This window comes from Oncorhynchus tshawytscha, linkage group LG08 (genome assembly GCF_018296145.1).
Source record: "Oncorhynchus tshawytscha isolate Ot180627B linkage group LG08, Otsh_v2.0, whole genome shotgun sequence".
NCBI lineage: Eukaryota > Metazoa > Chordata > Actinopteri > Salmoniformes > Salmonidae > Oncorhynchus > Oncorhynchus tshawytscha.
Window position 1 is genome coordinate 83,030,762 of NC_056436.1, and position 22,541 is coordinate 83,053,302.

Here is a 22,541-nt window from a genome sequence, read left to right on the forward strand (position 1 = left end):
TTCCAATGTTTTATTATTTTTTATTTAACTAGAAAAGTCATATTCCAACGTCTAATATACTGCTGTCTGCCTTCTCCTTCCTTCCTGTCTTTCTGTCTGCCTGCCTCCTCCTTCCTGTCTGTCGGCATGCTCCTTCCTGTCTGTCTGTCGGCATGCTCCTTCCTGTCTGCCGCTGCCTGTCGGCCTGCTCCTTCCTGTCTGTCGCTGTCTGCTCCTTTCTGTCTGTCTTTCAGCCTGTCTCATCAAAAAAAGAACTTGCTACGTGTGAAGGAAGACTGCCCACTAGTGGCGGATCTTTCCAGTTGCATCTTTTGGAGCGGCTGTAGCCACTGTCTTAATGATGAACATACGCCGATTGGACGTGTCGAATCAGACAAACCACAACCCAACAAACACAGACGAGCGGCGCACACTTCACCACCTCTGCTTTTTGGTCGGTAGTTGTTCCGTTGCGTTTGTTGTGAGTGTGTGTAAGCGGTTTCACGTGATTCTAACTTGTCCACACATGACTTCATAATTTCATTCTAAAATGGAAAGACAAGTGCCATAGAAAAGATAGCAGCTGGAAAACGTGTTTGTCGCGGGAACACAAGTAATTCATTTGGTAGGGAGAGCAACATTACTGCGGGACACACTTTCCATTGGTAGCCTCTCTCTCGTGAAGTAAAACCCCAGACAGACTGGAGCCAACTTGTGTGACGTACCAGAGCCGAAGCACAACCCTAGAATTCAAAGCTTGAAACATTGTTACAATGTAGCCTAGCTAAACTATATACTGTTACAATGAATGGAGCCTATTGCATGTATGTATAAAATATATAGTCAAACATGAAAAGCAATGAAATTCACAATTTATTCTAGCTAGCCCTATTCTTGAATAAAAATCTATTGCTTCCTCATTTTTATCAACTCAAATGTTATTTGTCACATGCTTCGTAAACAAGAGGTGTAGACCAGTGTTTCCCAATTAGGGGTACTAGGAACCCTGGTGTGTACATGGCCTATCCACAGGGGGTACTTGATGAGACTCATGAGACCATAGGTCTACTGGTAAAATGCACACGAGGGGGTACTCCAGGTAGAGAAAAATGTACTTAGTCGTACATCAACCGAAAATGGTTGGGAACCACTAGTGTAGACTTATATTGAAATTATTACTTACAGGTCCTTTTCCAACAAATTAAAGATAAAAAAAAAGCATTTAAATAGTGACACAAGGAATAAATACACAGTGAATAACGAGTAAAAATGAACACCAGTAACGAGGAAAATATGCACAGGTAAGAGGTAATTGAGGTAGCTACCGTATATATCAGTGGAGGCTGATTGGAGGAGCTATTGGAGGACGGGCTCATTGTAATGGCTGGAATGGAATCAATGGAACACTTTCCATATGTATAATGTGTTTGACTCCGTTCAGTTTATTCCATTCCAGACATTACAATGAGCCCGTCCTCTTATAGCTCCTCCCACCAGCCATCACTGGTGTGTACATGGACAGAGAAGAGCAGAGGCTCTGAGCTGTCCGATCAGGTCCATTGTCTACTACTACTACTACTACTACTAGAGAACAGGATAGTTAATAGACAGCAGTGGTGCCAGTGAGTATGGTGTCAGTGTGTCTGCGTGTGTGTAGAGTCCGTGCAAGAGAGGTCAATGCAGGTAGTCCAGGTAGCCATTTGATTAGCTGTTTAGCAGACTTATGCCTTGGGGGTAGAAGCTGTTCAGGGCCCTCTTGGTTCCAGACTTGGTGTACTGGTACCGCTTGCTGTGCGGTAGCAGAGGGAACAGTTTATGGTTTGGGTGGCTGGAGACCTTTTTTGTTGTTGTCCTTCCTCTGACACCGCCTGGTATAGAGGTCCTGGATGGCAGGGAGTTCGGCCCAAGTGATGTACTGGGCCGTACTCACAACCCTCTGAGGGTGTCTTGTAGTTGCCCGTATCAAGCGGTGATTCAACCAGCCAAGATGCTCTTAATGGTCCAGCTGTAGAACCTTTTGAAGATATGAGGGCCCTTGTCAAATCTTTTCAGCCTGCTGAGGGGGAAGAGGTGCTGTCGTGCCCTGTTCGCAACTTTGTGGCTGGGTGTGTGTGGACCATGTTAATTCCTTAGTGATGTGGACACTGAGGATCTTGAAGCTTTGGACCTGCTCCACCACAGGGTGACTGGGATGATGGTGTTGCTGTGTGCCATGACCAGCCTTTCAATGCATTTCTTGGATATAGATGTGAGCGCTACGGGGCGATAACCAGCCTAAATGACTGTTGGTGTTCTTGGGCACGGGGACTATGGCGGTCTGCTTAAAACAAGTTGGTATTACATACCGGGTCAGGATTAGGTTGTAAATGTTAGTGAAGATACTTGCCATCATCCCAGGTCAGCGCATGCTCTGAGTCCTGTGCCTTGGTATTCCATCTGACCTTGTGAATGTTAACCTGTTTTAAAGGTCTTACTCACATCGGCTACCGAAAGCAAGATCACCCAGTCGTCCAGAACAGCTGCTTTGCCGCAAAGCAAAGAAGGCATTTAGTTTGTCTGGTAGGCTAGCGTCGCTGGAAAGCTTGTGTCTGGGTTTCCCTTTGTAATCCGTGATAGTTTTCAAGCCCTGCCACATCTGTGGAGTGTCAGAGCTGGTGTCGTAGGATTCGATCTTAGTCTTGTATTGACACACTTGCTTGTTTGTTAGCTCGTCAGCAGTCATATCTGGGTTTCTTATAGATGTCTGGATTAATGTCCCGCTCCTTGAAAGAGGCAGCATTAGCTCAGTGCGGATGTTGCCTGTAATCCATGGCTTCTGGTTGGGGTACATAGTCACTGCACCTGTACATAGCCCATCCAACTACCTCATCCCCCATACTGTTATTTTATTTATTTTGCTCCTTTGCGCCCCAGTATCTCTACTTGCACATCTATCACTCCAGTGTTTTAATTGCTACATGGAGTTATTCTGCCACTATGGCCTATTTATTGCCTTTACCTCCCTTATCCTGCCTCACTTTCACACACTGTATATATACTTTTTCTATTGTGTTATTGACTGCATGTTTGTTTATTCCATGTTTAACTCTGGGTTGTTGTCTTCGTCGCACTGCTTTGCTTTATCTTGACCAGGTCGCAGTTGTAAATGAGAACTTGTTCTCAACTAGCCTACCTGGTTAAATAAAGGTGAAATAAATAATTTAACTGTGGGGGTGACATCGTCGATACACTTTTTAATGAAAGTGTGGTAAACTCCTCAATGTTATCAGATGAATCCCAGAACATATTCCAGTCTGCTAGCGAAACAGTCCTATGGCTTAGCGTCTGGTTCATCGGACCACGATGTACGATTATGATGATTTTTATTTACGACATATTTCTTTGCAAACAGCTCATGGGCAATTCCATAGAAACAGAGTGATTCTGAGACTCCGATTGTTCACTTTAAATTGTCAAACAAAGAGAAATGATTGCAAAGTTAACCAAACCATACAACTCTATGAACAATGACTGCTTTTAATAATGTCCACAGAAAATTATACAAAAACACATTTTATTTGTAATTTTAAATTGTTTATATTTGTTTTTTATTTTATGCACTTTGAGATTGTCCTGTATAATGAAAAGCGCTTTACAAATGTAGTAAATTATTATTTACTTGGAGAACAGTGCGGATACAACAACATTTGGGAACAGAATTATGGCACAAACATATATTCTGTTACCAAACTTTGCATCTGCACTGTTCTTCAAATACATGTTTTAGTAAAATGTTCTACGGAAATTGTATAAAGTAGTCCTTGTGCATAGAGTTGTATGGTTGCAATTATTGTTTTTTGTTTGACATACATTTTTAAGTGAGACATCTGAGTCTCAGCATCACTTTTTTTTAAATATATTTTTAAAACGTGGAATAGCTCTCATTTGAAGAAGACTGTGACAAAGTGTTAAAAAAAAAAAGAAGAGAGTAAAAATCGGTCATTTCGCGGAGGGATATGCGCTCCGCCTCCCAGGCGTGACGCCAGGACGGAGGAGTCGGGAAACAAGTCGGAAATTAAAAAACACAACTCTATGTCGGACTGCTTTAAATAGAGAGAAATTAATAAGGAAGCGACCACCCTGACTCAATTATTCAAAGGTATGCGACGGAAAAACTATAGTTTTATCTACTAGATAAGCATGTTTCCAATAGGAAATGACCAAGTTTTTAATCAGTGAAGTTAGGCTTGGGTAGTTTTTTCAGATTTGGGGGGGGGGTTGTTGTAGCTAGCCAGTTAGCCAGTTAGTTAGCCAGTTAGCTAGCCAGTTAGCTAGAGAAAGGATTGCAAAAGTTATCTGGAGAGGGGAAGAGGTAGCTAGCTAGACTTCGAGTGGGGTAAAAATAAAATAAAAAAACGAGATTTGTGGTCAAAATAGGACGTGTTAACATCAGCCGTGTAAAACTACACGAATAACTTTTTGATTGTAAACCTCAATTCGGTTCAACAACGATAACCCAACAGGCTAAGTTAGTTAATGAACATGTAGCGTGTTGAGCAAGCTAACGCTACTTGGCTAAGCTTAGCTGAACAAAACGTACTTAGCTAAGTTCACGTTAGCGAAATTGGATGAGTTTTTATTTTATATGTTTTCCACTCTTCATAGCCATAACTAATCACATAGCTAAATACATATTTTTTTTTAGATATAGCTAGCTAACTATGTGTATAAACATCAAGTGGAATTTTAGGTACCTATGCTTTCGAGTTAAGTTAGGCATGTCATGTTGTTGTGTACCTTTGATAGTTAAATTTGTCACGTTGTTCAGTGTAACTAGTTACGTTTATATGGGCATCGGAACATGTATTTTGTGCTGGTTTCAAGCTTCAGTGGTATAATGGTTGTGATTATGGGTCAAGTAAGTTCGTTTTTGATTTATCATCCTGCAGTGAAGATGTCAGTGTGGGTTTCTGGTGTCAAATGATCATCCATTTGGCAATTAGGCAATAATCCTCTTGAGTAATACCTTGGATGGGGAGACATCTCATGTTTTAGTTACCTGACTCATCCTTTGTCTTCTCCATTTTTCACTTTTACCCTGTAGCCAGAGCATGCCATGTCAGAATTGTCTCAACATGCACACTGTTTGTTGCTTCCTGACCCTGTTTTACAGGACAGCCAGGCAGGAAAATACTGAGGTGTGATGTGATCAGTTGCTGGACTCTGGGGATCTGTGCACGTTTCCTGTCATTACAGTTATTGTATCGCTGTCCATCGGTCACATGGCATTACAGCCTCACAGAAACCAGCATATTATTTGGTCAGGCTGTGTCTAGAGAGCTTGCTTGTCCATATCTTCATGGATGAAACAGGCCTACCTGCATCTTTAGAGTCAGTAAATGGCCTACCTAGTCTCTTCTATATTTTTGTTTTCCATGTATGCCCTGTCATCTCACTTAATCATGACACATGCAAAGCTAATTTATTTTTCCTGTGGTGACTGAAGTGTAGGGTATATTGTATTGCCTATAGAGCTCATTTAGTGCTTTTCCCGTATTGTACCAATGTAGGGGTGAACTGCCTGGTGCTGTTGAACAGCTGTGTGCCGTAAGGGAGGGATATGATGGGAAAGGATGGGAGAGGAAGCAGCTTTCAGTGACCTCACATCCTCTGCTAGGGCTGTTTTCAACAGCTGTGCGGCCATGCCTGTGTTTGTCGTCTTTCGGTCTCTGTCCACCCAGATATGTCTGCGTGTCTATCGGCCGGTTTTCCCCTGCCTGTCCACCCGGAAGTCTGTCTACTGGTTTTCCTGTCTGTCTACCCAGAGGTCTGTCTGTCTGTCCGTCAGGCTGTCTATCCCATCCATGCATCGCCCAGAGTGGGGCTTTGTGGTGCTGTTGCTTAGATAACTATCTCAAGCATACCAAACTCTTTGGTCTTTTAAAAACCTGCTGTATGTGAAATATTGTGTGCTATAGCGTGGTAGATAAATACATGTGGCTGACTCAAGATCAGGGTTTTCCAAACATTTTCACTCAAGCCCCCCTCCTCCTGCTTGCTCCAAGTCTATTTCTATGGCAACAAGCACTGTTCATGACACAAACAGTTCACACCCCTCTTGTTGGTTGGGAGAATTTAGCAGGTTTAAAGCTTATTTCCTGCTCTTCTACACATTTAGTCAAGGGGCACAAAGAAAATGTTGCCGTTTTTAAAGCACATTTTCTTGCAATTCTATACAATTCGGTGTATTCGTGATATTTGAGTGACAAAAAAAATTACAACAATCTCTATGGGTATTTGACAGTTTTATAAAAAGCTCTCTGAAGTATGCAATGACTAGCATGACAAAAGGAACGGATGATGCACTACCCAGTTTTGAAATGGCACCTTGTGCATTTTACTATTACGACTTTCAAGAGTAAGTTTCAAGCCAGACTGAGTTCCTTTTAAAAAAATAAGGTGACTCGCCCCACAGTTTGGGAACCACTGCTCTAGATGACATTGCTTTTATTTATTTTATATTAACCAGGTAGACCAGTTGAGGACGAGTTCTCATTTACAACTGCGACCTGGCCAAGAAAAGCAGTGCAGTGAGCAAAGCAGTGAGACACCAACAAGAGTTACACATGGAATAAACAAACATCCAGTCAATAACACAATAGAAAAGTCTAAAAACAGTGTGTGGAAATGAGAAATGAGGCAATAAATAGGCCGTAGTGGCGAATTAATTACAATTGAGTTATTAAACACTGGAGTGATATATGTGCAGAAGATACTGGGGTGCAAAGGAGCAAATGGTTTTTTTTTTTTTTTTTTTTTTTTTTTTTACAATATGTGGATGAGGTAGGTGGATGGGCTATGTGCAGTGATCTGTGAGCTGCTCTGACAGCTGACGCTTAAAGTTAGAGGGAGGTATAAGGCTTCAGTGATTTTTACAATTCGTTCCAGTCATTGGCAGCAGAGAACTGGAAGGAAAGGCGGCCAAAGAAAGGAATAGGGTTTTGGGGGTGACCAGTGAAATGTACCTGCTGGAGCGTGTGCTACGGGTCGGTGCTGCTATGGTTACCAGTGGAGCTGAGATAAGGCGGGGCTTTACCTAGCAGAGACTTATAGATGACCTGGAGCCAGTGGGTTCGGTGCCGACTATGACGCGAGGGCCAGCCAACGAGAGCATACAGGTCACAGTGGTGGGTAGTATATGGGGCTTTGGTGACAAAACGCATGGCACTGTGATAGACTGCATCCAATTTGCTGAGTAGAGTGTTGGCGATGTCATTTACAAAATAGCCTCAAGTCAAGGATCGGTAGGATAGTCAGTTTAACAAGGGTATGTTTGGCAGCATGAGTGAAGGAGGCTTTATTGCGAAATAGGAAGCCGACTCTAGATTTAATTTTGGATTGGAGATGCTGAATGTGAATCGAATGAGAGTTTACAGTCTAACCAGACACCTAGGTAGTTGTCCACGTATTCTAAGTCAGAATAGTGATGCTAGCCGGGTGGGCAGGTGCGGGCAGCAATCGGTTGAAGAGCATGCATTTAGTTTTGCTTGCATATAAGAGCAGTTGGAGGCCACGGAAGGAGAGTTGTATGGCATTGAAGCGCGTCTGGAGGTTTGTTAATAGAATGTCCAAAAAAGGGCCAGAAGTATACAGAATGGTGTCGTCTGCGTAGAGGTGGATCAAAGAATCACCAGCAGCAAGAGCGACATCATTGATGTGTACAGAGAAGAGAGACGGCCTGAGAATTGAACCCTGTGGCACCCCCAGAGACTGCCAGAGGCCCGGACAACAGGCCCTCTGATTTGACACACTGAACTCTATCTGAGAAGTAGTTGGTGAGCCAGGCGAGGCAGTCATTTTGAGAAACCAAGGCCGAGTCTGCCGATAAGAATGCGGTGATTGACAGAGTCGAAAGCCTTGGCCAGGTCGATGTTTCTGACATTAGGTCTGTTTTCCTAAAGAACTTACACTTTGTTTTGTTTCCTTGCCGCGATACTAAGGTGTATGGTAATGCTGTTATCGTCCCAGTCCTAGATGTCACCTAACCTGAGGATTCTGTTTTGCAATATATTTCTAACAGCTGCTGATCTTTTTTCCCCCCCCAGGTTCTACACTAGACCTTAACCGAGGCGCTGGTCACCACATATGGACTAAACCAGAGACTCAGAAAGAGAGAGGGAGAAGAGGAGAGAATAGGTCCTTTTTTCCCCCCCTATTTTATATCTGCCTATTGACTAGCTACGTTTGTAAATCCTCTGGGCTGTTGTGTCCCAGAGAGGGGGGGATCTCAGCTGGACTTGTTCCCCAAACTGCACTCCCCTCAGTGGGGTTGGTTGTGACCCAGTGCCAGGGTACATCCCACCTCACGGCAGGCTTTCCTTTCCTGAGCAGCTGTGTCCTGCCTGCGTCCTGCCTCTATTTCCTGTCCTTGGTGTGCAAGGCTAAGCCTCCTCTCTCCACCCCCCCAACCACCACACACACACAAACATTCTCCCTCCCTGTTGACTGTGATCCAAGAAGAGGACTCGTCAATCACCTAACTTTTGGTAAATTTCTCCCTCTCACCACAGACAGCAGCACCATGACCTCTATGTCCAGCCTCTTCTCCTTCACCAGTCCAGCTGTGAAGCGTCTGCTGGGGTGGAAGCAGGGGGACGAGGAGGAGAAATGGGCTGAGAAGGCTGTTGATGCTCTGGTCAAGAAACTGAAGAAGAAGAAGGGAGCCATGGAGGACCTGGAGAAAGCCCTCAGCAGCCCAGGACAGCCCAGTGAGTGTCCCTGTCTGTAGTAATCAAATGTATTTATATAGCCCTTTGTACATCAGCTCATATCTCAAAGTGCTGTACAGAAACCCAGCCTAAAACCCCAAACAGCAAGCAATGCAGGTGTAGAGGCACGGTGGCTAGGAAAAACTCCCTAGAAAGGCCAAAACCTAGGAAGAGAGAGAGAGGAAGAGAGAGAGAGATTCACCGAATAGGACAGGAGAAGTACTCCAGATATAACAAACTGACCCTAGCCCCCCGACGCATAAATACTGGAGGCTGAGACAGGAGGGGTCAGGAGACACTGTGGCCCCATCCGATGATACACCCGGACAGGGCCAAACAGGAAGGATATAACCCCACCCACTTTGCCAAAGCACAGCCCCCACACCACTAGAGGGATATCTTCAACCACCAACTTACCATCCTGAGACAAGGCCGAGTATAGCCCACAAAGATCTCCGCCACGGCACAACCCAAGGGGGGGGCGCCAACCCAGACAGGAAGATCACATCAGTGACTCAACCCACTCAAGTGACCCAGGGACGGTATGAAAGGGCCCCAGTAAGCCAGTGACTCAGCCCCTGTAATAGGGTTAGAGGCAGAGAATCCCAGTGGAAAGAGGGGAACCGGCCAGGCAGAGACAGCAAGGGCGGTTCGTTGCTCCAGAGCCTTTCCGTTCACCTTCCCACTCCTGTGCCAGACTACACTCAATCATATGACCCACTGAAGAGATGAGTCTTCAGTAAAGACTTAAAGGTTGAGACCGAGTTTGCATCTCTGACATGGGTAGTCAGACCATTCCATAAAAATGGAGCTCTATAGGAGAAAGCTCTGCCTCCAGCTGTTTGCTTAGAAATTCTAGGGACAATTAGGAGGCCTGCGTCTTGTGACCGTAGCGTATGTGTAGGTATGTACGGCAGGACCAAATCAGAGAGATGGGTAGGAAGAAGCCCATGTAATGCTTTGTAGGTTAGCAGTAAAACCTTGAAATCAGCCCTTGCCTTGATAGGAAGCCAGTGTAGGGAGGCTAGCACTGGAGTAATATGATAAAAATTTTTGGTTCTAGTCAGAATTCTAGCAGCCGTATTTAGCACTAACTGAAGTTTATTTAGTGCTTTATCCGGGTAGCCGGAAAGTAGAGCATTGCAGTAGTCTAACCTAGAAGTGACAAGCATGGATTAATTTTTCTGCATCATTTTTGGACAAAGTTTCTGATTTTTGCAATGTTACGTAGATGGAAAAAAGCTGTCCTTGAAATGGTCATGATATGTTCTTCAAAAGAGAGATCAGGGTCCAGAGTAACGCAGAGGTCCTTCAGTTTTATTTGAGACGACTGTACAACCATTAAGATTAATTGTCAGATTCAACAGAAGATCTCTTTGTTTCTTGGGACCTAGAACAAGCATCTCTGTTTTGTCCGAGTTTAAAAGTAGAAAGTTTGCAGCCATCCACTTCCTTATGTCTGAAACACATGCTTCTAGCGAGGGCAATTTTGGGGCTTCACCATGTTTTCATTGAAATGTACAGCTGTGTGTCATCCGCATAGCAATGAAAGTTAACATTGTTTTCGAATGACATCCCCAAGAGGTAAAACATATAGTGAAAACAATAGTGGTCCTAAAACGGAACCTTGAGGAACACCGAAATTTACAGTTGATTTGTCAGAGGACAAACCATTCACAGAGACAAACTGATATCTTTCTGACAGATAAGATCTAAACCAGGCCAGAACTTGTCTGTGTAGACCAATTTGGGTTTCCAATCTCTCCAAAAGAATGTGGTGATCAGAGCCTCGGTCTGATGCCATTAAAAGGTCATTTACCACCTTCACAAGTGCAGTCTCGGGGCTATGATGGGGTCTAAAACCAGACTGAAGCATTTCGTATACATTGTTTGTCTTCAGGAAGGCAGTGAGTTGTTGCGCAACAGCCTTTTCTAAAATTTTAGAGAGGAATGTAAGATTCGAAATAGGCCGATAGTTTTTATATTTTCTGGGTCAAGGTTTGGCTTTTTCAAGAGCGGCTTTATTACTGCCACTTTTAGTGAGTTTGGTACACATCCGGTGGCTAGAGTGCCGTTTATTATGTTCAACATAGGAGGGCCAAGCACAGGAAGCAGCTCTTTCAGTAGTTTAGTTGGAATAGGGTCCAGTATGCAGCTTGAAGGTTTAGAGGCCATGATTATTTTCATCATTGTCAAGAGATATAGTACTAAAACACTTGAGCATCTCTCTTGATCCTAGGTCCTGGCTGAGCTTTGAAGGAATACGCAGATTTAAAGAGGAGTCTGTAATTTGCTTTCTAATAATCATGATCTTTTCCTCAAAGAAGTTCATGAATTTATCACTGCTGAAGTGAAAGCCATCCTCTCTTGGGGAATGCTGCTTTTTAGTTAGCTTTGCGACAGTATCAAAAAGGAATTTCGGATTGTTCTTATTTTCCTCAATTAAGTTAGAAAAATAGGATGATCGAGCAGCAGTAAGGGCTCTTCGGTACTGTCTTTCCAAGCTAGTCGGAAGACACAGTTTGGTGTGGCGCCATTTCCGTTACAATTTTCTGGAAGCTTGCTTCAGAGCTCGGGTATTTTCTGTGTACCAGGGAGCTAGTTTCTTATGAGAAATTTTTAGGGGTGCAACTGCATCTAGGGTATTGCGCAAGGTTAAATTGAGTTTCCTCAGTTAGGTGGTTAACTGATTTTTGTCCTCTGGCGTCCTTGGGTAGACAGAGGGAATCTGGAAGGACATCAAGGAATCTTTGTGTTGTCTGTGAATTTATAGCACGACTTTTGATGTTCCTTGGTTGGCGTCTGAGCAGATGATTTGTTGCAATTGCAAACGTCATAAAATGGTGGTCTGATAGTCCAGGATTATGAGGAAAAACATTAAGATCCACAACATTTATTCCATGGGACAAAACTAGGTCCAGAGTATGACTGACAGTGAGTGGGTCCAGAGACATGTTGGACAAAACCCACTGAGTCGATGATGGCTCTCTAGTGTACCGTGTGCAGCAATCATACTTGGTCCGGGCCAGGTGTGAGAGAGACACTGTCTGTTTGGATGAGAGAGTCTGCTAGATGACTTTATAGCAGCTATCATACTTGGTCCGGGCCAGGTGTGAGAGAGACACTGTCTGTTTGGATGAGAGAGTCTGCTAGATGACTTTATAGCAGCATCATACTTGGTCCGGGCCAGTTGTGAGAGAGACACTGTCTGTTTAGATGAGAGAGTCTGCTAGATGACTTTATAGCAGCTATCATACTTGGTCCGGGCCAGGTGTGAGAGAGACACTGTCTGTTTGGATGAGAGAGTCTGCTAGATGACTTTATAGCAGCATCATACTTGGTCCGGGCCAGGTGTGAGAGAGACACTGTCTGTTTGGATGAAAGAGTCTGCTAGATGACTTTATAAGCAGCTATCATACTTGGTCCGGGCCAGGTGTGAGAGAGACACTGTCTGTTTGGATGAAAGAGTCTGCTAGATGACTTTATAGCAGCTATCATACTTGGTCCAGATATTTTCAAACCTTTCCCTAAAAACCCATCTGTCTCTCTCTTGCCAGGTAAGTGTGTGACCATCCCTCGGTCTCTGGACGGTCGTCTCCAGGTGTCTCACAGGAAGGGTCTCCCCCACGTTATCTACTGCAGAGTGTGGAGGTGGCCCGACCTACAGTCTCACCACGAGCTCAAGCCTCTGGAGGTGTGTGAATACCCCTTTGGCTCCAAGCAGAAGGAGGTCTGCATTAACCCCTACCACTACAAGAGAGTAGAGAGCCCAGGTACGTAACCACTAGCTTGTATCTAGTACATACTGGCATCTAAGTCATGTTCGTTCCTACTATAGTATTGATCTGATGCATTGAAAGACCTAGCCTGTATGTAATGGCTTTGTGGCTGTTGTGCACGTCCTTCTGCAGGGACTGAACATGTACACAGTAAGGAGAATCTGACTTAAGTTACCGTTTAACCAATTGAAATTGAGTACTACATTCTTGACCAGTTAACCAATTGAAGGAGAGTACTGAATCCTTGACTACTTGTACTATTTTTTTTTAATATCCAAGAAATATGTCTCAAGGTGATTTTCCTCCAAAACAATATGGGGCCATTCTGGCTGCTACCCTAAAGATGGATATGTTGTGTCTCGTCTGAGTGACATGATATCTGCTCTTGGATTGGGTAAAACAAAGCTGTCAGTCACATGTCGTGGGACGAGCAGAGTGCAGTTACAGATGGTGTGATCAGTAGGATCTGCATCATATTAGCATGTTTTTAGAATTAAATGGGGGGGGGGGGACAACTGTTATTGACAACATGTAAATCCTTGCAGTGGACATGCACCACAGCCCCCGATGACAATGAGTCATGTGAATATTCCTTTATTAGTGTGTAGTACCTTTTTTTGTTTTCACTGGTTTCAAATTAAATATCTGTGTCCCAAGGTCTTTTAAATTGTTTAATATAAAAGGCGCTTCAAATCAATATGTATATTTATTTTAAAAAAAATCTCTTCTCCACCAGTGCTGCCTCCGGTGTTGGTGCCTCGCCACAGTGAGTTCAACCCCCAACACAGCCTCTTGGTCCAGTTCAGGAACATGACTCACAACGAGCCCCACATGCCCGTGAACGCCACCTTCCCAGAGTCCTTCCAGCAGCACAGCGGGGGCAGTGGCTCCTCCTTCCCAATCTCCCCCAACTCCCCCTACCCTCCCTCCCCAGCCTCCAGCGGAGGGGTGGGCACCTACCCCAACTCGCCTGCCAGCTCCGGACCCTCCAGCCCCTTCCAGATTCCAGGTAGATGTCAGTATTCACTCCTATCCTTTATCTTGCACCTATGTGTTTATTGATAGCTGCTTTTACAATATAATAGGCTAACAGCATATGTTATGCATTCACACTGGGTTTTCACACTTGTCCACATCACCTGGTCTCTCACTGCCTTTGGCCTCTGTGATGTACACGTCACCTGGTCTCACACTGCCTTTGGCCTCTGTGATGTACACGTCACCTGGTCTCACACTGCCTTTGTCCTCTGTGATGTACACGTCACCTGGTCTCTCACTGCCTTTGTCCTCTGTGATGTACACGTCACCTGGTCTCTCACTGCCTTTGGCCTTTATGATGTGATGTACACGTCACCTGGTCTATCACTGCCTTTGGCCTTTATGATGTGATGTACACGTCACCTGGTCTATCACTGCCTTTGGCCTTTATGATGTGATGTACACGTCACCTGGTCTCTCACTGCCTTTGACCTCTATGTGAAAATGTAAAAGGCAAGTAAGATTGCCATTTAAAATAACCGTTTTTCCCCTTTTTTTCTGATGAAAATGGAATTAGAAATCGGTGGAGAACAATTTGGTTTGATTTTTCTAACCATTTCTGATACGAACCAGGGTCTTCTGCCAGCCAGGGGGACAGTCTAAAGTGTATACCAACGGTCTGCATCAGGGTGACTGGTGAGCGCCAGTCAATGAACCCATCTCTGGACACAGCATGGGGTCTGACCTCCTTTTCTGGTGAATATATCCCCAGCCAGTGACGTTTGCTGCTGCACTTATCCACAACAGAGTCATGGGCCGTTGTAGTCAGGCAGAATGGCAGTGTGGGAAAGAGGGTTGAATTGCTCCCCAGGCCTGAATCACTGCAGTGCTTTCATTTCTCTGCAGTGGTGGAAAATATACTCCATGCTCCTACTTGAGTAAAAGTATCTTTACTTTTGATACTTAACATTCCTCATATTAAGCAAAGCAGAGGGCACACTACTTTTTTCTTTTTTTAAATTTACAGATAACCAGGGTCATACTCAAACACCATTTTAAAAACAAATCATTTGTGTTGAGTGAGTCCTCCAGATCAGGCAGACGACCAGGGATGTTCTGTTTAGTGTGAGTTGGACCATTGTTTGTCCTGCTAAGCATTCAAAATGTAACGAGTAATTTTGGGTGTCAGGGAGAATGTACATTTTCTTTAGAAATGTAATGAAGTGCAGTGCTATCACTTCTGTGTTGACAGAAACACTGCAGTGCTATCACTTCTGTGTTGAATTGCCCCCCCGGGTACGAGACACTGCAGTGCTATCACTTCTGTGTTGAATTGCCCCCCCGGGTACGAGACACTGCAGTGCTATCACTTCTGTGACACTGCAGTGCTATCACTTCTGTGTTGAATTGCCCCCCCCGGGTGCCACTGCAGTGCTATCACTTCTGTGTTGAATTGCCCCCCCGGGTGCGAGACACTGCAGTGCTATCACTTCTGTGTTGAATTGCCCCTGTGTTGAATTGCCCCCCGGGTACGAGACACTGCAGACACTGCAGTGCTATCACTTCTGTGTTGAATTGCCCCCCCGAGACACTGCAGTGCTATCACTTCTGTGTTGAGCCCCCGGGTACACACTGCAGTGCTATCACTTCTGTGTTGAATTGCCCCCCCGGTGCCCCTATCACTTCTGTGTTGGCCCCCGTACGAGACACTGCAGTGCTATCACTTCTGTGTTGAATTGCCCCCCACTGCAGTGCTATCACTTCTGTGTTGACCCCCGGGTGACTGCAGTGCTATCACTTCTGTGTTGAATTGCCCCCAGTGCACACTGCAGTGCTATCACTTCTGTGTTGAATTGCCCCCTATCACTTCTGTGTTGAATTGCCCCAGTACGAGACACTGCAGTGCTATCACTTCTGTGTTGAATTGCCCCCCTCCGGGTACGAGACACTGCAGTGCTATCACTTCTGTGTTGAATTGCTTGGTCTGTAGGAAGATTAGCCTTCTCATTAAAAAAAAACAAACATTACCAATTGTCCACACCCCATTTTTCTCCATTTCTGTCCTCCATAAGTGCTTGTGTAATACAAAACAAATGGGACTGTCCATAGAGCCACACATTAGAGTTCCATGTGACGGATGTGTGTGAAACCTGTTTCCGGGTAGAGAATGATCCTGTGGTGGTGGCTGGGTTTTCACTCCTCTTGGGAGTTGTCGGAGTGTGTGTGTGACTGGACGTGCGTTTGACTCTTCTTGTGTATGTGTCTGTCCGCTGTAAGTGTGTGGACAGCCATTTGTCATCTACAGCAGCTGTTCTCCTTAACTATCCGTTCATTGTGGTCTTCCCTTCCAGCTGATACCCCACCCCCGGCTTACATGCCCCCTGACGAGCAGATGGGACAGGAGGGGTCCATGGAGACCGGCAGCAGTGGGCCCAGGAACATGCCTAGTGGGGGTGAGGAGTCAGACTTTACACTTTTATTTAACATGGGATGATTTATTTATTTCTGATCACAGGAATTCCTGCTTTCAGACATTATCCGTCGTTCATTGGGACTGATTCATCCTAATTGTCGGCATCGTCCTGATCACATAGCAGTCAATACAAATTGAAATCGTAACGTTATGACTAACTACTGTTCCCTGAAGGAAGGGGAAACGAGGTACGTCATACTCTTGCGACTTCTGTTGAAGGATCTACAATCACTCATGACAAGGCCAATGAAATCCACGCCTCGCTGGAAGCCCCGCCTTCCACAGGTGATAAGTGGCTCGATTTAATTCTTTCAATTTAATACCGTTCTTCCCCAGAGCCCAGAAATGGGTCTCATGGCCAAACAAGTGTTGTCTCTCGTTTCCCTCCTTCAGGGAACAGTAGTTAGTCATAAGGTTTTGTTTTCATTCAGTCAGTTAACTTCGCTACAACATACCTTGGAGAAATATATATCGTCTCTGTCGGTTAACTTCGCTACAACATACCTTGGAGAAATATATATCGTCTCTGTCGGTTAACTTCGCTACAACATACCTTGGAGAAATATATATCGTCGCTGTCGGTTAACTTCGCTACAACATACCTTGGAGAAATATATATCGTCTCTGTCGGTTAACTTCGCTACAACATACCTTGGAGAAATATATATTGTCTCTGTCGGTTAACTTCGCTACAACATACCTTGGAGAAATATATATCGTCTCTGTCGGTTAACTTCGCTACAACATACCTTGGAGAAATATATATCGTCTCTGTCGGTTAACTTCGCTACAACATACCTTGGAGAAATATATATCGTCTCTGTCGGTTAACTTCGCTACAACATACCTTGGAGAAATATATATCGTCTCTGTCGGTTAACTTCGCTACAACATACCTTGGAGAAATATATATCGTCTCTGCCGGTTAACTTCGCTACAACATACCTTGGAGAAATATATATCATCTCTCCCCAAGCCGACCCCAACAGATACTAAATGAAACGGTCCATGACAAACCATCCATACCCGACCCAACCAGATGTGGCAGTCTGGGTATTGAGCACACTGAGTGCTCCTTAGTGACCCTTTCCCAGTCGTAAGCACACTGGGCTACACTGAGGGAAGTGATATTCAGGCAATAACCTTGAGGACGTGTGTGTTGATGCCCAACTCGTCTCCTATAGTCAACTCTTTAAACAACTACCCGAGACGCTGCCAGACTCCTGGTGGAGTGGGCACACACACCGCTAGGTGACCTTTAACCTTTTGCTGCTGCATGACAGGGAAATGGCCTCCACAATCCAGGTGGAGAAACGCTGCTGAAGGAGCGCCCTGCCGCCAGCTGGATTAGCATAACAGACCCCAAAGCTGGTCACAACAATGTACGTGCATAAATCTTGCACCAGACACAGGGCATGCAACCTCCGTTGCTCTTCAGAAGGAGGGCCGTGGAAAAAGAAAATGGCTCAAAGCTAAGGACCTGTAGGACATAGCCGTGACTTTTGTGTCGAAGGCTGCATTTGGACACCTTAGTCTCCCGGGGCGAACTGAGTACAGGAAGGGTGAACAGATAGCATGTAGAGGTCCCCAACTCATTTATCTGTGGCATGCTGGCTGTTATGCATGCTGGCTGTTATGCATGCTAGCTGATGTTAGCCATGATAAGGATTCTAAGCTAGGTTAGCTATCCTATTTGACTGCAGCACGGTCTGTTTTTAAAATAACCAAGTGATTTTTTTATTTTATTTAACTAGGCAAGTCAGTTAAGAACATTCTTATTTTCAATGATGGCCTAGGAACAGTGGGTTAACTGCCTGTTCAGGGGCAGAACGACAGATTTGTACCTGGTCAGCTCGGGGATCCGAACTTGCAACCTTTCGGTTACTAGTCCAACGCTCTAACCACTAGGCTACCCTGCCGCCCCCCCAAAAAAATATATATATATATATTTTTTTTTACCGTATACTAAACCAGTGGGTTAACCTAGCAGTTTCACCATTAGGAAGCCGGAATAGCTAGCAGTTACTAGCTCGCCTCAGCAAGTTGGCTAAACTGGCTAGCACGCTATGCAGCGCTTGTTAGCTAGCTTGGTGTCTACGTAGGACCGGATCAGAGGTTGGACCCGGACCCTTCTGGGAGGAGTCAAGCGGTGCTTAACCAAGGCAGGTGGTGGGGGGATACTCACAGAACCTGATTGCCCTCTCTCTTGGAGTAGCCTCTCATAACCCGAAGACGGAGCTCACAGGAGCTGCGACCAGACCAACAACCCAAACCATCGCCGCATCCCTCAGACTCAGCTGAGGTACGGTCACCCAGGAGAGGAAGTGACTATCGGGAACACCAAGCCCCCTAAAGAATGCTACAGGATTGTCAAGAGAACCTGCACCGCGGATTAGTAAGGGAACCGTGCCAGCTGTGCCCTAGTCTCCGCAACAAACTAATTGGAGCGAGGGCAGCCTGAGCATGCGCCGAGACATTCAGAAAGTATTCAGACCACATTTAACATTACAGCCTTATTCTAACATGTATTCAATCTACACACTAGCCCATAATGACAAAGCAAAAACTGTTTTAGCTTTTTATGTGCTAATTTATACAAATAAACTGAGATCACAGGTATTGACCCTTTACTATGTACCATCTTTGCCATAATCATAAATGAAAGGGAACTCCAATATGGCGGCAACTGGTGAACTTGACAGGGTAGCCTAGTGGTTAGAGGGTAGAGGCGGCAGGGTAGCCTAGTGGTTAGCCTAGTGGTTAGAGGCGGCAGGGTGGTTAGCCTAGCCTGGGTTAGAGGCGGCAGGGTAGCCTAGTGGTTAGAGGCGGCAGGGTAGCCTAGTGGTTAGAGGCGGCAGGGTAGCCTAGTGGTTAGAGGCGGCAGGGTAGCCTAGTGGTTAGAGGCGGCAGGGTAGCCTAGTGGTTAGAGGCGGCAGGGTAGCCTAGTGGGTAGAGGCGGCAGGGTAGCCTAGTGGGTAGCCTTAGTGGGTAGAGGCGGCAGGGTAGCCTAGTGGGTAGAGGCGGCAGGGTAGCCTAGTGGGTAGAGGCGGCAGGGTAGCCTAGTGGGTAGTGTTGGACTAGTAACCGGAAGGTTGCAAGTTCAAACCCCCGAGCTGACAAGGTAAAAAATCTGTCGTTCTGCCCCTGAACAAGGCAGTTAACCCACTGTTCCTAGGCCGTCATTGAAAATAAGAATTTGTTCATAATTGACTTGCCTAGTTAAAGGTAAAATTAAAGACCAGTACCAGGTCATACCAGGAGAGGGCATAAGAACAGTGCATATAAGCCTTGAATAGAGACATAACATCTTTTAATTCCTTCCCTTTTTAGAATGAGAATATAATATTTTGAAGAACTTAATATAAATACTCTACATGCAGGTGAAAATTGTTCCTGCTACATTAGGCTTTGTCATTTCGGTCGCATTAGCCATCTTACTTATTGCTATAGCCAGGCCAAGCAATTCTAAAGATAACTAATTGTTTGGTTCTTATGTTTCCTAATCACAAACCTCCAGAGGGTGAGCACTCTCTACCACTAAGGGACAGTTTAGTTGGCGCAACGTAAGACTGGCTCGTTTTCCAGTGTGTTTTCAAAATAGCGCGACTTGTTCGTGTTCACACCGAGCTGAATAATTAAAGTAATGATTACGAGCCTCAAGCTTATCACCTGTGCAAAGCTGGGCTCCCAGCGAGGTGTGGATTTCATTGGCCTCGTTAGGTGTAATTGTCGCGAGAGTAGGAACCATGGGCACAACAAATGCACCACGTCGTTCATGAATTGATCAAATTAAATTGTACATTTTCAAGATTACGCGTCCCTTTTCCTTTACAACACAGAAGGACCCCTGTAGATGTGGAGTATGAGAAACCTGGCCACTGGTGCAGTATTGTGTTGAACGACCTCTCCACCTTCTCCCTGTAGATGTGCAGCCAGTGGAGTACGAGGAACCAAGCCACTGGTGCAGTATTGTGTACTATGAGTTGAACAACAGAGTGGGTGAGGCCTACCATGCTTCTTCTACCAGCGTCCTGGTGGACGGCTTCACCGACCCCTCCAACAACAAGAACCGTTTCTGCCTGGGGTTGCTCTCCAACGTCAACCGTAACTCAACCATAGAGAACACACGCCGCCACATCGGCAAAGGTGAGCAGGGCAACACATTGAGATGAATAGATTCGTTTTAAAGTGGTTATGAGGTTCAGAGAAAGTGTGGGGAAGGAATGGTGAAAAACATGCATGATATTCTGTTGAATCATGCATTTCTTTATTTATGGCTGTTTTATTGTTTGTTATTACTGTTGGCGCCAGAAATTTAGCTAGCTGTCATTACTCTACTGGTGGAGCTAGAAACACCTAGCATTTAGCTTCTTTTTTTAAACTTGCTCTCTCTCGGCCCCCTCAGGGGTCCACCTGTACTGTTGGAGGTGTAAGCAGAGTGTGAGTGACACCAGTATCTTTGTTCAGAGTTGTAAATCTCGTTCTTTCTCTCCTCAGGGGTCCACCTGTACTACGTAGGAGGTGAGGTGTATGCAGAGTGTCTGAGTGACACCAGTATCTTCGTTCAGAGTCGTAACTGTAACTATCATCATGGTTTCCACCCCACCACGGTGTGTAAGATCCCTAGTGGCTGCAGTCTGAAGATCTTTAACAACCAGGAATTTGCTCAGCTACTGGCCCAGTCTGTGAACCATGGCTTTGAGGCGGTCTATGAACTGACCAAGATGTGCACCATCCGCATGAGCTTTGTAAAGGTGATACACAATTTACATTTTGATCTGAACGTTTCTACTAGTTTCAGTACTATGTACAATTCGCTGCTTTTATCATCTTGGCCATTGATTCAAAAAAAAAAAAAAGTTTTTGTGGAAATGACAATTAATTTCATTGAGAGCAAATCTGCAGTGGTGAGAATAACATTAAGGCACATTGTAGCATAACATTGTGCAATGGAAAATTAGGATTTCTTATTGGACAATTTGCTGTTTCACTCCTTTTCTGACCATTTACTTCCTTTTGTGAATATGACCCAGCTTTATCTCTCTTTCTCCCCCCCAACAGGGCTGGGGAGCTGAGTATCACCGACAAGATGTCACCAGTACCCCCTGTTGGATAGAAGTTCATCTTCACGGCCCTCTGCAGTGGCTGGATAAAGTGCTGACACAAATGGGCTCTCCTCTCAACCCCATCTCTTCAGTGTCCTAATGGTTACCCCACAGACCAGACTCAACCCCCCCCATCTCGTCAGTGTACTAATGGTTAACCCCCCAACAGACCAGACTCTCAACCTCTCATCTCTTCAGTGTCCTAATGGTCCTGTCCCCCCCCACAGACCAGACTCTCAACTTCCCATCTCTTCAGTGTCCTAATGCCCCCCACCCACAGACCAGACTCTAAACCTCCATCTCTTCAATGTCCTTAAGGTGGCTTGCCAGGCTGGGAGATTCTTTCACATTTTTTCCAAACTTAACTTTATAATTTTTGTTGAAATGTTTAATGAGCAAAAGCAGGTCTTCAAAGGCTGAACTGTTTCCACTATCTGACAGCAGAAGGGGTTTTGAACCCAGAGCAGCAGGATTATGTTGAGAAAGAGCAGAAGATAGACGTAAAAACCGACAGAAGAATATTCAGAGTAGCGGCACAAAATATTGGACAAACTACTGCTCTGAGTCATTACTACCAACCATGTGCTGCTTCTATTGAGAGTAGTAGGACTTGAAAGCATGTACCTTAAATGTTTCTGATTTTGCATAAAAAAATTGTTTCAATGTTTGGTAATGATTTTTCTTTATGTAAGTTTCAGCTAAAAGAAAATGATGTATCACTACTCTGCCTTTACCACAGTCAAACTACTTGTGATTTTACTCTAACTTTCATTTCTTGCCATCTTAAGGTATAGATATCATTATGTTCACTATTAGACCCAGATCTCATAACAAAATGTTAACTTTTTAAAAATAGTTTCTATCGCTAGAAGAAAAAAACCAACACTGATTTACTGCCTTAAATAAAGTATGTCTTAACTAATAAATATGATATGGTGGATTCATTTACTCAATGTTTTGAACAGGTGACAAGCTAGGAACATCACACTTATCATCAGAACTTTACTGATGAAAGTTTTCAATGTCGTTGATTCTGTGTACATATGTTCAAGTGACTCTGTTTTAATGAACCATTTCATGCCCTCTTTAAAAAAAAAAAAAACATTTTTTTGGGGGGGATTCTGTGGAGGCTAGGTATATTTTGGTGTGTAGGGTACAGTTTCTGGCATTCTGATATGATCAACTTCATTAGCGCAATGTGAACTTGTAATGGGCAACAATGACATTTTATTTAGCTGTTATTTTTGACTGGTTTTGTTCCTGCTTGCCTGTTAGGACAACTTCTATGGAAAAAAAACATGCATTGGCGTGTACCTTTTATGATGCTGAAATGTAAGGGTTGCGCCACTACAATCATTACGGTTAATAAACCCCATTTGATTGGTGTTAGGAAGGCAACTTGCCAGATCCCCATAGGTAAAATATTTCTGCTTCATCTATTGGTCCGTGTTTTTTTTTTTTTGTACCGCATGTCTACTAA

The 22,541-nt window shown here is 44.6% G+C and overlaps 1 protein-coding gene across 7 annotated transcripts; it reads left to right on the forward strand.

The window, feature by feature from the left end:
• The first annotated feature begins 1,483 nt into the window (after nt 1-1,483).
• On the forward strand, nt 1,484-21,987 carry LOC112255860 (mothers against decapentaplegic homolog 5). 7 transcript variants are annotated; one of them, XM_042326090.1, is made up of 10 exons: nt 1,484-1,601; nt 8,064-8,389; nt 8,529-8,726; nt 12,284-12,499; nt 13,242-13,520; nt 14,117-14,239; nt 15,835-15,936; nt 19,881-20,102; nt 20,454-20,710; nt 21,018-21,987. In XM_042326090.1, exons 3-10 carry the CDS (start codon nt 8,540-8,542, stop codon nt 21,159-21,161), a joined length of 1,530 nt encoding a protein of 509 aa, XP_042182024.1. In that variant the 5' UTR covers nt 1,484-1,601; nt 8,064-8,389; nt 8,529-8,539; the 3' UTR covers nt 21,162-21,987. The 7 variants fall into 7 exon arrangements, with proteins under 7 accessions (XP_042182024.1, XP_042182026.1, XP_042182022.1 ...); XM_042326092.1 differs by having other exon boundaries at nt 8,064-8,154; XM_042326088.1 differs by lacking the exon at nt 1,484-1,601 and adding an exon at nt 3,959-4,117.
• The last annotated feature ends 554 nt before the right edge of the window (nt 21,988-22,541 follow it).